Source organism: Chanodichthys erythropterus, chromosome 23, assembly GCF_024489055.1.
Source record: "Chanodichthys erythropterus isolate Z2021 chromosome 23, ASM2448905v1, whole genome shotgun sequence".
Lineage (NCBI taxonomy): Eukaryota > Metazoa > Chordata > Actinopteri > Cypriniformes > Xenocyprididae > Chanodichthys > Chanodichthys erythropterus.
In genome coordinates this window covers 10534997-10550922 of record NC_090243.1, presented here as the reverse complement: position 1 = coordinate 10550922, position 15926 = coordinate 10534997, and the positions used below count along the sequence as shown (strand labels likewise).

General features: G+C 41.1%; 1 protein-coding gene across 1 annotated transcript; it reads left to right on the top strand.

The window, feature by feature from the left end:
* Positions 1-2291: 2291 nt before the first annotated feature.
* ptchd1 (patched domain containing 1) lies at positions 2292-10241 on the top strand. Its single transcript, XM_067378529.1, has 3 exons — positions 2292-2639; positions 5048-5711; positions 8590-10241. The coding sequence occupies exons 1-3, from the start codon at positions 2292-2294 to the stop codon at positions 10239-10241; spliced, it is 2664 nt and encodes an 887-aa protein (XP_067234630.1).
* Positions 10242-15926: the final 5685 nt, after the last annotated feature.

Here is a 15926-nt window from a genome sequence, read left to right as displayed (position 1 = left end):
GTAAAAATAGAGAAAATTGTAGGGAGAACATGGGTTGTAGCGGGAATAATATCAAAAGCGCATCAAAAGGAAAAGATTATGATAAACTTTCAAGTGTATTGACGTAATGGGCTCAAATTCAACCTCAGAGGTATTCTAGATCTAAACTGGAACTTCATCTCTGTCCATGGTGCTGAATTAAGCCTATGACTGGCTTTCATTTCTGAGCACTTTTTTTTCCTCTGTAGAGGCAAATATTAGTACAAAGCCTGTTTTCTGGGCGTTGAGTAAAAGTATAGAGGGCTAATGTTAAATGTTTTTACTTCATTATTGCCTTATTACATGCCAAATGTATTCATTTTTGGTATAAAGATGAGTAATGTTGTCTATCACACGCTCATAATAAAAAATAAAGGTTCTTTATTGAAATCTATGGTTCCATGGAACCTTTGAAAAAACACTGAAAATTGTTAACAACTTTTCACTGAAAGGTTATTTCGGGGAAAGCCAAAATGGTTCTGTTCCATCGCTGTGAAAAGCTTCTTTTGGAACGTTTATTTTTAGAGTGTAAAGCGCTCATCACATGATCAGTTAAAGTATGCTATGTGTGTAATGAGACAATAACTGTACGTGTAATTGCAAACGGTTTCTATAACACGTCATGTTATAACAGGCTGTCACACAAAATACAATACCGTCACATAATCGTTGTCTCTATTCGTGTTATTATGTGTGGTCTAACGTTAACAGACCAATCAAAAAAAGCTTTCCTTTCTACAAACCTCATTCTCGTGATTAGATGTAATGGGGGTGGGGGCACCACCGGCATTTACCGGCCGGCTCTTCGGGAAACTGGAACTTCTGAATCAGCTCCGTAACTGAGCATTTAAGTGCCGCATCACGTTCGCGTGTGAATATTTTCTTTTGTTTGGACGTGTCTTGTGTTCAGCGCAGTAACGAATGTCTTAAGTCGGCAAGGAAATGCACACAAGTGGCCGAGCTGGATCTGCGCGGAGAACGCACGCATTCTGCACCGCGGGTCGGTGGTGGAGATTCGTGTTTTCAGACTGGTAACGGCGGATAGCGGTCGTGCTGGGCGCGGTACGGGATTAATATGGATCAATGACATCCACCTCATAGATAATGGAATACACAAAACTGTATTTGCGCATTTTAAACTGTTTGTAAGTAGGCTACATGACCAGTTCACTGTTAAAGATACACCGTACTGGATTCATCCTTTCTAAGACGCAGTGGACATATTCAAAGAGAAAAGTGATTCGTTTCTATTACGAGAATTGAGCATATCACCTCCGGCACTCGGATCAACAACGCATTTATGGAAACTGGGGTCTCTCAGATGGCATGGAACTGCAAAGACGTGACTGGTAATAATTCAGAACCACCTTTCTTTCCCTGTCGTGAAGAGAGAGAGGGAAAAAAACAAACATTTTAAACAGGCAGGTTTTGGCCACTTTTCAGCTCGTCGGGCTTGTTTAAGGATTTTATTTTTTATATTATTATAATCATTATTATTTTTCACTTGCCTACGAATATAACCCGTCACTCCCTTAGAAAGTGACCACTACTGCCCAGAGTGCGAATTGTGGGGTGGGGATGGGTGTTGGATGTTGACCCCATAAGGCTTGAACCCCAAAGGACGTCAAAACAAATGGTTGAAGGGGTCTTAAACGTATAAGCATAAGATAAAGTTATAATTACAAGTTAGTCAGAAATGCATTAAAATACACGCTCGCGAACAGAAATCGCGCCAGTCTGAGAGGATAACCATAGCAACGTTTCACTAACTCGAACGCTGTGGGTACATCGATAAATCATAATAGTCTTATTATTTATCATTTCATTGTAGTTTCACACATCACAAACCGTTTTAACCTTTAAAATGTCTTTGAGGTATAATTTGAAGGTTAGTCAACTGTACCAAGACAGTTTGGGTTGCGTGAGACGGACCTCAGCCGACTGCGCCCCAAAATTAACTGACAGAATACTGAAAGCAAAGTCGTCCCCCTTTGAAAGTCTGATTAATTCGCACACATGCAGAACAACAAAATCGTTGCACCCGACGTTGCAGAGTTTCGATGCATTTTCATTCTGAATTCTCTTTTAGAAGTAAACGCAGTACTAACAAAGCAGTTGTACTAACATGATGTCTCTGACCCAGCAGGACCTGATGATATTCAACGCAACGCTTCATCATTTCAGTGATCCAGCTGCGTGGGTTGAACACTGATGCTCCGTATCTCTGATGCTGATGCTGGTTCATCGCCCTTGCGCTGTTGCTGCATTCTAGGATGTTGCGACAAGTGTTGCACGAAGGGCTTAGGACGTCATTCCACAAACTGGGCCACTTTGTCGCCAATCACCCGGTGTTTTTCGCCTCCGCGCCCGTGCTGATTTCCATCCTGCTGGGCGCGAGCTTCAGCAGATACCGCATAGAGGAAAACGTGGAGTACCTGTTAGCTCCCAAACACAGCCTGGCGAAGATCGAGGGGAACTTGGTGGATAGTTTGTTCCCCGTGAACCGGTCCAAACACACGCTGTACTCGGACTTGCAAACACCCGGGAGATATGGCCGGGTCATCGTGACTTCGCGCAGGGGGAGCGTGCTGGACCCCCACCACGTCAGCTCGGTCCTAAAGGTGAGCGACATTTCACTGGAGTAATTGCTTTGTTTGACACGTTTGAACGGTTACAGTGACTCCATGAATCAATATTTGGTTAATTTAGCTTCTTTTTGGCAGGTCAAACAACATTTGTCTTTAAAGCTTGTTAGGTCTTTTTCACATTTCAGAGGTAAAACGTGTGAAGGAAATCAAGTGGATAATTAAAAAAATGTACATCTCTTATTCAGCTTCACAACTGCTTTTTTCAGCAGTTAGATATAAAAACAAACATTTATATAATTATGTAATATCAAGTCTTTATCCTAAAGTTCTCCTTCTCACATTTTATCTGCTATGAGATCAACAAAGTTCCACAGGTTCTGGTGAGTATAATATTTTTGTTTGTTTTTACAAATAATAATAATAAAAAACATCTTGTGAGAAAATGGAAGCAGATAAATCTGCGATACAAACATAAATCAAAAGTTTTTCTTCACCCCCAGTATTCAGGAATCAGCGGGAGAATAACTGACAAAAGTCTGCACTTCCAAAATTCCAAATTCCAAAATCCAAACTCTGTGGAACGGGTGCTATCTGGATTTTTAAAAAAAGTTGCCTTCCCACAGCTTTTTTTTTTTTTTTTTTTTTAATATTAGAAATATTTCATGCAATGTGCCAGTCAGAATTTTAGATTGTGGCCTACTTTTTCTTCCTGTAACACAGCTCCAAAATTCACTCCCCCAGAAACCACCAACATGAAATATGATGCTGACAACTTCTGCTTATACTGTACTGGCATGAAATCTTAACTTCAGGCAAAAACCAAATGAGCACTTGACCTCTTTTTGTGAAATTCAGAAATTGTGGCTTTACATTTTAGAATGACATTTTGCTAGACTCTTTTTTATTAAATGCAAAACATTCACTTCTTGTGCATGTAGACTCATACTTTCTAACTCAAAACATCAATTTCAATTTTCTTAAGCTAATTGAACTAAGCCTGAGCTGTGAGCAGCAACCACATCCTAAGAACGTTTTAATATTCACATTGCATTGTATTTTCCAGAAACAGAACCTTCTTTATATTCTCCCTGCACCATAACACAACAGGTCTCGGTATAACCTTGTTCACTGTATCACAGTAATAGACCACCTTTGGTGAGCTCTCCTCTGCTGATCCATGATTTAAAAGAGTGTGACAATTGTGCACAAATCACAGTTCAAAGGATATGAGGTGATTATATTCTGTGCAATATATAGTTTTTTCTATGCCTGTTGTTTCCTACGCATAAAGAGCAGACAGCCTATTTGCAGTGTCCGTCTAGGTCAGAGACTGTGGGCATGCAGATGTTATGCTTTAGTCTCCAACCGAGGGTTAATTATCAAGCTTGAGCAATTAGAAGCTTGATTGGTGTGTGTCTGACATTTCTTTGCTGCTCGAGGAGGCCGGAGGAGTATTGGAGGAGGAAACCTCCCCCGGTGATCTGAGTCTGACACAGTCTAATCAGTCTGACATTAACAACGCTGAGAGACTGACCTTAGAGGACAATCAATCCTCTTCTCACATGGATTGCTGGGGAAGAAAGTCTAAAAAGTTTTTCTTTTATGTTCTGTTTGTCTTGTTGGCACACTCTTCCTGCAGCAACATGCTTTCTTGTTGCCTGGCAACAAGATAGTAGCAGCTGAATGTGTTGAAATGTGACGTAATCACATACTTAAAGTTTACTATTGACTTCAAAAAAATAAATTAAGAAATGGATACTTTTATTCAGCAAGGAAGCATTTATTTGATCAATGACAGTAAAGACTTTTAACTTGTTACAAAGAAATTCTATTTTAAATAAATGTTGTTCTTTTGAACTTTCTATTCACTAAAAATGCATCAGTTTCCACAAAAATATTAAGCAGCAAAACTGTTTTCAACACTGATAATAAGCACCAATTGAGCACCAAATCAGCATATTATAAAGATTTTTAAGCATCATGTGACACTGAAGACTGGAGTAATGATGCTGAAAAGTCAGCTTTACCATCACAGTGGGGGGGATTCGCTTTTAAATCACTAATTCGAAAGTGAAAGTAAAATGCGCACAACCAAGTTGAGCTTGAATGAACTGAAAACGCTTTGCGCCAGTAGACACGCACCGTTATGAATGCCAGTGCGGCCGTGCAAATTTTACTTTTGCTTTCAAATTAGCACCAATTCAGGGCGGTGCCATGGTGGTCAAGTGACGTAACCAATGAACACCTGTAACACCGTCAACACCAACTATCGGAGCAAGCCTACATCACAGGAACGAATTACATTTAACATTTTGATCAAATAAATGCTGCCTTGATGAACATAGTAGACTTCTTTCAAAAACATAAGAAAACTTTTATCTGTTACCTCTTGTATGTATTAGTAACATTTTTTATCCTTCTCTTTTTCCACCCACCCCAAGTTACACAACACAATCACTCAGATCCAGGTTCCTATGCTGGGATTCAACTACACCTTTGCCCACCTCTGCCTGCTGGATGATAGCAAGAGCTGCATCGTGGACGACATCCTGCGGGTTCTGGAAGAGATGAGATCGGCACGGGCTTCCAACCGTTCAGCACCCCCTCTGCGTTATCCAATCACCAAACTCAAAGATGGACGGGAGGCCTACATCGGGCACCAACTGGGCGGAGTCCTGGCAGGCGGAGGGAGAGACGGGGTGCGTTCTGCTCGAGCCCTTCAACTCACGTACTACCTGCAAGCGGCCAGCCCACTGAACGAAGTGGTGGCGGCCAGCTGGGAGCTGCTGTTCTGCAGGGAGCTGGAAAACTTTGTTAAAGCTCATCCGGAGCTTAGTCTGTACCCTTTTACCTCCTCTTCTCTTCAGAGGGACTTCCAAAGGACCAGTCGTGTATCAGAGCGGCCGCTGCTCTTTAGCCTGGCTGCGTGTCTCTCACTGGCCATGCTGTGCTGCTCAATGCGAGACTGTGTGCGTACAAAGCCTTGGCTGGGTCTGCTGGCTCTGGTGACCGTCAGCCTTGCTACACTCACCTCTGCCGGCATCTTCAACCTCACAGGAGGGAAATACAATTCAACATACCTGGGCATCCCTTTTGTCATGTTAGGTGAGATTATAATACTCCTCCCTGTCATCCTATTATGCAAAAATGTACACTGCCATCCAAAAGTAAAAGTAAAGAAATAAGCATCTTATGCTCACCAAGGCTGCATTTATTTGATCAGAAATACATTAAAAACAGTAATACTGTGAAATTTGATTGCTACTATTTATATACTACTATATATTATTTTAATATATTTAAAATGTAAAAGCTGAATTTTCAGCATCAATACTCCTTGATGAATAGAATGTTAAATAAAACATTGTTTATTTGAAATATATATATTTTTGTTACAGTGTAAGTCTTTACTGTCAGTGTTGATCAATTTAATGCATCCTTACTAGTATTCATTTCTTTCAAAAACAAATTTTACTGACCCCATATTTTTGAATGGTATTCATCCCTACGATTTGTGCTCTTTTGTCATTAATCACTAGTCATCATTGCTGTTTGCATATTTGTTCCATTCTTTTGATCTTCCATTTACATACTGTGAGTGTAATGTTAAACGAGTACACCTTCGGACTGACCGCAAAGCTCTGCAGTGCACTTTTGTCAAGGTGTATCATTAAAAATGAAAGGCTCCACATCAAAGGAATTCCTAATAGAGCCCAACAGACAGCCTTTAGAGGAATTCCACCCCCTTATTTTGTCTCCTGTCCATGAGCCATTCTGGGTGAATCAACTGTGAGCTTGTGGAACAGATTCACACAAGCAGATATCCAGCGATAATTACCAACACGCATACATGCATCCTGACAGATCACATCCATCTCGCTCGCTCTTGTTGGCCATCTCTTACACAGCAATTAGTGCCACATGTGGGAGGAGACTTCTGTTGAGATAATAACAGGCTGGGGCGAAAGACAGAGAAATGAGAAGAAAAAATGGAAAAGAAAAAAGAAGGCTTGGAAAAATAGATGAAGGCTGAGAGTTTAGATGTGTTTAGATTGACCCTGTGCCACCCACTCCAGAAAATTACTAATGCATTTCTATCTTAAGAAGACTGACATCTATGTCCTTCTCATAACATTTCAACAGTTCAATGCTAGCCTTGGCAATTTTGGCAATCCACGTCAGCAATCTCAGAATTCTCCCCGCTGGTTTCCAATTGCAGCCTGAGAGTGACAGCATCTCCTTGCAGAGCTCTCCTGCCGTGCACTTTCTTAGTGTAAAAACAGAACTTGCTAGAGCCGCCCAGTGTCTGCATATAAATGTCATTCCAGGCTGCTCTTACTGTGTTGAATAGGGTTCAAAGAAAAGCAGGGATATATGTAGTAAGTACATCATAACCAATGTCTGACAAAACAATAGGCCTTATCTCTGTAAGCCACCGGCCTTTTATTTAAAACAAATTCCATTACAAGGATATTAGCTGTCAACTGAAATCATCTGACAGTCCTCTGATGATAATGGAAAGATGGAAGGAGGAGATATCATAGGCCATAATTGCTAAGATTAATGTCATGTTTATGAAGAGGAAAAGACTGTTGCATCTTGGGAGATGAGCGAAGATGTTCAGGAGATAAAGGACTTGCATACTGAGAATCAGTCTGTGTGTCACATTGGTATTCATTACTTTGTTTTGAAACGAGTGGAAATGAAATTGTTGGTTCTTTTAGTAAGGAGGAAAACGACAGAGAGAGAGAGAGAGAGAGAGCTAAGGCAAAAGTGAGAGACAATAGCATGAGAATAGGAATTACAGTCTCTCTTTCACTTTGTTTACTCTTACTCACAGATCTTGATTGTTTAGTTTAGCAACCATCTACACGTACTACCTATTAATTTGAGATCTTTAATTCTGCCGAAAATCAGTACAAGGCCACAACCTCAAGTCAGAGCTGTCTGGTGACTCTGCTAGATTTTGTGCCAGGCACACATCCCAGGTTTTTGTGAGAGGTAGTACTGGTAATATTGGACCGAGGGAACCTCCGTCATGAATGATGAGTCACTGATGCCGTGGCAACCCTGTAGGTGAGAGCCATCTGCTCACTCAGCCTGCACGAGCGAGTGATGTAGAAAGCTAAAAAAGGAAAAAAAAAACAAGGAAACTAAAAAAAAAATGTGAATGCTCATGTTGTAGCATAAGAATGTTAGCTTCATCATGATACTGACTCTATGTTCAGGACCTAGAGTTCCTTTATGTCAATTTCTAAAAGCAGGCTGACCCAGTTTGTCTAATGTCTTGGGCTTCTGTGCTTCTATGAAGTCTCCCAAGGCTACAGGGGCTGTCAGCCTTCCTCACATCCATAAGGCTTTCTTCTTTCATCAGATCAATTTTACATGGCATGTGGCTATCTTGTGTGAGTGTGACTGAGATTTATTTAGCTACAAATTCATCAGCTGTGAAGATGGAGAAGGACAGAGTGGGCTATAGTTAGATCACGCTCTGTAAATAAAAGTGGTGATAGCCAAGAGGCTCCTTCGCTCTGCTTTCAAGACTGAATCCTTTTTTCATTTTGATGGATTTTCCTGTGAATTTCACTGGTGATGATGAGCAGTAGATTAGAAATACTGTTTTTCTATAGGCTGAAAAGCCTATACATTAGATTGAATTTGATTTCACTGATGAATGTGCAAATGCTACACATGTATGCTAAACACTTTTTGACTTCGGGAAAAAAGCAGTGCCACAACAGAAGAAAGAGAGCATCTGTTTTTCCCTCATATTCATTGTTGCGATGCAGCTGCAGAGTGACTGTCTTGTCACCGTTTTGTTCAATTATTTACGTCTCCTCTTTTCCCAGCAGCCATTTATGTCACTTGAAAGAGCTGCCTGCCAAAATCATTCCAAGCGACGCTTAGACCATTTCACTTCACGTTTTTTATTTAAGGTTTATAAATCACTGAAAGACATATTTTCTCTCTTCATCTCTTCCAGGTCATGGTTTGTTTGGCACATTTGAGATGCTGTCGTCTTGGCGTAGGACACGCGAGGACCAGCATGTGAAGGAGCGGGTTGCTGCTGTATTCTCAGACTGTATGCTGCCCTTCACAGCTAGCACGGCCTTGCACGTGGTCACCTTCGGCATCGGGGCCAGTCCATTCACAAACATTGAGGCCGTGCGTCTCTTCTGTCGGAACGCCTGTATCTCAGTTCTCTTCAACTACCTCTACATCCTCACCTTCTACGGCTCCAACCTGGTGTTTGCCGGCTACCTGGAAAACAACTACCGTCACAGTCTATTCTGCAGGCGTGTACCAAAGCCTGAGTTGCTGCAGCAGAAGCCAGCATGGTACCGCTTCCTCATGTACACACATTACAATGAGGAGGCCACAGAAGCAGGACCCCTGCGTGCTTACGAGAGTCACCTGCTGGTAGCCTTTATGAAACGGTACTATTGTGACTGGATCACCAACACCTACGTCAAACCATTCGTGGTTCTTTTTTACTTGGTCTATGTTTCCTTCGCCCTCATGGGCTACCTTCAGGTCAGTGAAGGGTCAGATCTTAGTAATGTGGTTGCCACAGAAACAAGCACTATAGCATACACCCGTGCCCAACAGCGGTATTTCAGCAGTTATAGCCCCGTGATTGGCTTCTACATCTATGAGTCCATTGAGTACTGGAACACCAGCGTGCAAGAGGACCTACTGGAGTACACCAAAGGTTTTGAACGCATCTCCTGGTTCGAGAGTTACCTAAACTACCTTCACGGGCTGAACATCACCACTAGCTTGTCACGCAGCAACTTCACAGAGCGCCTGCGGTCTGGCTTTCTACGCCAACCCCGCTATGTGCATTTCTCGGATGATATCATTTTTGCCAAACGTACGGATGGGGAATTTGATGTGGTGGCCTCGCGTATGTTTCTCGTGGCCAAGACGACAGAAAACAAACGAGAAGAGATGTCAATCCTACTGGACACACTGAGGAAGTTGTCGCTGACCTCCAGAGTGAAGTTCATCATCTTCAATCCATCCTTTGTGTATATGGACCGCTATGCCTCATCAGTTGGAGCACCGCTGAAGAACTCTTGCATCGCTGCTCTCTTTCTGCTTTTCTTTTCCACCTTCTTGGCAGCTGACCCACTGGTCAACGCCTGGTTGACTGTGACAGTAGCCTCTGTTGAGTTTGGGCTGGTGGGTTTCATGACTCTGTGGCGGGTAGAGTTGGATTGTGTCTCAGTGCTGTGTCTGATCTACGGGGTGAACTATGCTGTGGACTCCAGTGCTCCGCTGGTATCTGCATTTGCTCTAGGTCGGGAATCCACTCGTACGCGCTGGGTGAAACTGGCTCTGGAGCGACATGGAGTTCCTGCCCTGCAGAGCTACTTGTGTTATGGGGCAGCTCTGCTCCCTCTTGCGGCCGTGCCCTCGAACCTTACCCGCACACTCTTCAGGTGCCTCTTTCTCACCGCCATCATCACCGCCTTCCACTGTTTGGCCATTCTCCCCGTCCTGCTTACCTTCCTTCCTCCCTCCAAGAAAAAACGATGTGACAGAAAGAATGGTGCGGAAAACAGGGAAGAAATTGAGTGCATGGAGATGGTGGACAGCACACGTGTGGTTGATCAGATTACCACTGTCTGACCACATGCCTGAAAAAGAGAGGCAGGCTGCAGGATGTACAAGAGAGAAAAAGAAAAAAAAAACACCCCCAAGGGGGTGACAGATGAAGACCTGAGATACGAGAGTTAGCCTTTGTGCAGATGGGCTTCCAGTTCCCATACTTAGGGCAGAGATGGCTTTTAAGTACTTCATGGGTGTACTTTAGCATAAACAAGTATGAGGCCACATTTTAAACAAGGCTTTTGTTTGATGGTAAAAGCAGTAGATGAGTTTGAGCCGTTAGTGCTGTATGTATCATTGTCATGGTAAAAGCCCTATGCAGGTTTGCTGCAGCTCAGTGAGAGTGAGGAAGGCCAGATGAACCACACTGCTGCACAGTTGCAGATAATCACAGAGGGGGGCTCCTCTGGTCTGCAGTATTACAGCAGCAGTAGAGCGGAAACAGTAACAAGCTATTGCTTTGACAAAGCACTTGTAGAGACTTACAATATTTCTGATGCCCCAAGAACCATAACAAGACTTTCAAGGGCACTAAGCTGAAGTCCAAGCAGCCATATTCATATCTGCTGATAGCCATGACTTTAATGTGCCCCTCTTCTCAGAGGTTAGAGGTTTTGGTGAGACCATATTTTTGGGATATAGTGGTATTAAAATTGCACAGCATTTAAAAAGATCAGAAGGTTCATAATATTTTCATGGTGACAGTCACCTCCCCCACCATAACTAATGTCTCAGAGGCATTTAAGGCTGATCTTGTATAAGGGGATCTATAAGAAGAAGAAAAGGATATGGTAGGAAAAAGAGAAGAACAGAAGGAGGTATGTGCTGGAGAGATACACAGAAGCAAGACTCTGCTGACAGTTTGGTATGCAGTGCATTGCTTCCATGGTAACTCTGGTCACAGTTTAGTTGCATAGTGTATGTATAATTTCCTACCCCCTAAGTTCAATAAGGGCAATGGTTACCAATTAAGTTGCACTGCAGTGGGAGTATAATCTATGAAGGATTTATCCCTGCTGCTCCTTGCTTATTTTGTTTGCCTCTAAAAATGCTGAAAATCACCTTGTCACAGACAACGCTCTTCATCAATATGCATGAGTCTCTTCATTTTCACCCTACTTTGCCCTCTGTGTATGAGAGGCTTGAAAAAAAAAAGAAGAGAGATATAAAGAGACCTGGAGAATAAAGAGAGTATAGGAAAGGAGCATCTGGCCTATCAAATCCACTTACTTTTCAAATTCTCCTTGGCCCCAAAAGCAATTGATATCAAATCAATCATGAGGTAAAACAGCATCCCCTTTAGTTTTAAAAATGTAAAATAGTTTTTTTGATCATTCCCCGCCTACTTGACCACCGGCCCTCACTTACTCTATTGTTCTCCTAAGTAGTACTTTTGAATCGCTGCACAGCCCACAAGCATCTGGATGAGATATATACACACCTATATGGCTAATTTAATCTGCCCCCATATATTTTCAGTGCTAGAGCCTCTCACAGCTGATCTCAGTGCAGTAGCCAGTATTCAAGACTCTCTCAGACTAATCCAAGTATAGTGCTCTGAAAGATTCTCTCAACAATTTAATTAAAGTGTTCTAAGATCTTTGAGTGATCTCAGACCAGCAACCCAACTGCAGCTTTCACTGATCTCAGCATGCTGTTGATCTCGGCTCTGTCTGATCTCATAACAGCACTGTAAATAAAACTCACTAATCTCTGAAAAGCACTGAAATACATCAAATACATCCTGTTTGTTCAGCACTTCTGTTGACAGGCCCTATACTGAATAAAAATGATTTTCTTAATCAGTACTTTAGTTTATCAAAACTGCATAAAATATTAAGGCTTGTTTTCAGAGAATACACCTTGCATTCAGTTTATTTTTCATACCCCTTTGACAAATAATAGTTTTATCATAAATGAGCCTTAATATGAAATGCAATTTTGGTTAAGTGAATTTATCTTGTGCAAGTATAGAAAAAAATTAAGAAACAAAATGTACTCATTAAGAAAATAATTTCCCCAAATTTCTATCTATCAGTCTATCTGGACAGCGTTCATTTTGTAGGATCAGCAGTGTGGTTTTATGTGAGTAAAATGGTCCAGTTATGTCTATGTACTTGAATGTACTTAAAGCGTGTACCCTTTAAGAGAAATACAGTATCATGGACTTAGAATGATCTTCATTTTATAAATGAAGCTTAAAAGTTCATGTTCATTACGATCTCTTATTTGCCTCCTCTGTCAAAACTGCTGGATATGAACATTCAATGCAAAGTCCTTCACATACCTCTGCTTTACAGATCCACTCAGGCTTACATCCTTTCATTTTTGTTTGTACAACACCTCCACTATTTTATTCAGTCCAAATATGATTGCTCTGAAGCAGTATTGGCACAAGGCCCTTTGAAGATGTCAAAGCCAGTGGGAAGAATGAGGGGGGAAAGTATTTACTGTACACCCACACTGGCTTGCACACACACACATGCATACACAAATTTAGAGTAGAGTACACGCATTCTACCTGACTGATATGCCTCTGGAAATGATTGTTGTTTTTTATCTGTTTCTATGAATTTCAGAAGAATAAAAATAAAAAGAGGGGGAAATGAAAAGTGAAAGATGACACATAATTTGTTTGTCTTATTCCTTATATTAAATAGTAAATTGAATAAATAGTTCTGCTCTATTTTCAGTTTTGCAGCATGCTGCCATCTAGTGGTCAGAGCCATTACATGACGACAAAGTTGTAGATATTGTTAACTGGTGGAAAAAAAGTGAATGAAATTAAGCATGAAATGCAATGCCATATGAAACTTTTATATGAGGGTTAATAGTGTTACAGTATAACCAAAGAAACCCACAGACATAATTGGGAACGACTCTCGCAGTGTGACATTACCAACAGCCTCTACAAATTGAGAGTGCTCAGATTCTCAGAGGACTTCTTTAGCGTAGAGAGCTGTGAAAATTGCTAGGCTGTCATTACCATTAGTAAAGGGTTCATTACTGCAGCAACAAAAGCCATATGAGCAGCAGTTTGACTGTGAATGTATGTGCAAAAAAAGACACAAGAATAGGGGAGTTTTCCCTTCTTTGAAACAAATATTACACAAAGAGTGTTGTATTTCACATGACACATTTCCTTCTGTCTAATGCCATTGGCAGTCACGCAGATGCTGTGGCATACCCAAACTTAAGTCCCGGTTGGCTGTGGGTGGGATTTAAACAGTACCGCAGAGACTGATCATGAGCAGAGATTACAGAAGCGGACACCGTTCTGGAAGGGTGTGCCTCCTCACTTAAGTAACCTAATACTGTTTTGTGCAGGTCAGTTTTTCTCATTAATCATTATACAATTCCCATGTAATGCAACCACAGCTTACGGAATGCATCAGATAAGAGAAACATCCACAATATATTCTATTAGCATGGTGTTTTTTTTTTTTTATATTTTAGATATGTTGCTATATGCAAAATGAACTCAACCATTTATTTTTTAACAGAAAAAAAAAATGTGAGCGGACAGGGTGTGGGAAAATAGAAGTGCATCACTACTCTTTTAGTTTCTGCATTTTTTTTCAGGTGTGATCTGTAACCATGGAAACATGGTTGCTGAAAATATAATTTCCATCAGGAGGAAGTCATAAAAAGGAAGACATTATTCAATTTTCACTTTTGTTGATGATACATCTCACTTCCTACAATATTATAATATTAAATATTTAAAGCCGCATTTTAACCAAATGAAACGCGAAGGGCCACAAATTATAACTTGGATCGTAAGTTTTTTATTTAGGCCTAGTTTAGACAATATTTGTAGTTTTACTGTTTATTTACTAAAAGTGCAGTTTTTAAGGTCTGGCTGTTGTTCACTGGCTGATGAGAGTTTGTCCATAAGATAAAAAACATTGCACTTTTTTATAGTCTTTTTATACTCCATTGCACCTTTTTAACACTTTTTATAGCACCTATTTTTACTCAGGGAATAAATGTTTTATTATTTGTATTATTATTACCTACCTTTTAATTTGGTCAGAATCAAAAAATCTAATCTTTTTTATTTTTTTTAATGTTCAATCACAATTTTATGAATTATATAACTATAACCAACATTGTAAACATGATAAATAAGATATTTTCCGTGAGCTCAATGATGTGATGACAGATCTGTAATGGGAGCGCTCTCTCTGCTTTCTGTTTATAACACATTGACATTAAGAATAAAAGGTTTGTTTTTCATGCTGCTCGGCAACTTACACACTGCAAAGTTTGAAGAATGTCAACTGCATTTCATCATGGAATTTTACTTGCGCACACAGTCTCGAGCCTTTGATGGCGTTCACGAATTCAAGTGCTCGACACATGCGCACTAGAGAGATTCATGCTTGTCTAGTCTTTTTCGCTCAAATAGTTACAATAAAATGTCTTTGTACTTGTTTAAAATTAGAGTTGCTGGTATGTTTTAATCCCCTCAAATGAGCGCTCTTCAACACGGTCGGCTATTGTGTTTGTTGTTACTCTTGTTCTGTCTTCTCCGTTTCATTTCGGACTGAAACAACAGCCCGTTTCAGTGCTGACACCTTGTGGAAAAACTAAATTAGTGCAAAAACTATTCAATGCACGCGTGCATGGTGCCTTCTGTTTATTGTTCTTTGCGGTTAGAAAAACTGCTGCACGCGTACACTATACGCGATCTCTGCTGATGATTACAGCGTCACGTGCACTGTACGCCTACCCTTGTGTACGTGTAAAAAAACGAAGTAATATTCAAGCTAATTTTGAACGCAAATTATAATAAAAATACATTTATATGTAGCATGATGCGGGCCACAAATTTAATGCGGACGGGCCGCCTATTGAGTACCCGTGGGACAGACGGTTAGAGATTAGAAGGAAATAGAGGTTTTACTTAGTTTAGTGGCTCTGGCCACGCTGTGGTATAAATGAAACCCTATTGGCTATTTAAAAAAAGGGGTGGGGCTGTTCGACATGTCCCGCCCTGTCTTCCTGTTTCAGTTGAAATTAAGTCAACACATTGAATAATGCTGCGCATTCCATGGCAATTCACTGGGCCTTTAAGGGTGCGTTCACACTTGTCATGTTTGGTTCGATTAAAACGAACCCCGGTGCGATTGCTCGGTTAGTGCGGTTCATTTGAACATATGTGAACGCTGCCATCCGAAGCCTGATGCGAGACCGAGACAGCTTCCAAACGAATTCTGGTGCGGTTCGAATGATATATGAACGCAACACGGACCAAAGACATGTAACCGAACCAAAAACAGGAAGACGAGACCCTAAAAAGGACAGAATCCTCACGCATGTCGTTTTTTCTCGTCATAGATGTGAGTTTGCCCATCACAGGCATCAGACACGCGTCTCCATGCAGCAGATCGTTTGTGTGTGTGACGGATGGATTCCCGCCGGTGTTTTGACTACTTTACACATTTTATAAGCTCTTCACGAGTTCGCAGCTGGCCAAAATACCATCACATGAAGGCTACGCCCCGCTACGCACACACAACGAGCGCATTTACCTCAGCAAACAGCACTGTTTTGGATGTTCGGTAAGTTCCGTCTCAAAATAGGCAATACGTCATAAAATCCGACCAATAACGTTGCTATAAAATCCGACCAATAAAATTGCCAATCCGAACGCTAACCGGACCAGGACTAAATGTTTTTTTTTTTCTTCTTTGGTCCGGA

What these genes read in the sequence shown, in the direction of transcription:
- ptchd1 (XM_067378529.1), top strand. Translation starts at nt 2,292, where the DNA reads ATGTTGCGACAAGTGTTGCACGAAGGGCTTAGGACGTCATTCCACAAA. An exon ending in ACGTCAGCTCGGTCCTAAAG is followed by an intron (nt 2,640 to 5,047) that starts GTGAGCGACATT and finishes ACCCACCCCAAG; the next exon opens with TTACACAACACAATCACTCA. An exon ending in CATCCCTTTTGTCATGTTAG is followed by an intron (nt 5,712 to 8,589) that starts GTGAGATTATAA and finishes CATCTCTTCCAG; the next exon opens with GTCATGGTTTGTTTGGCACA.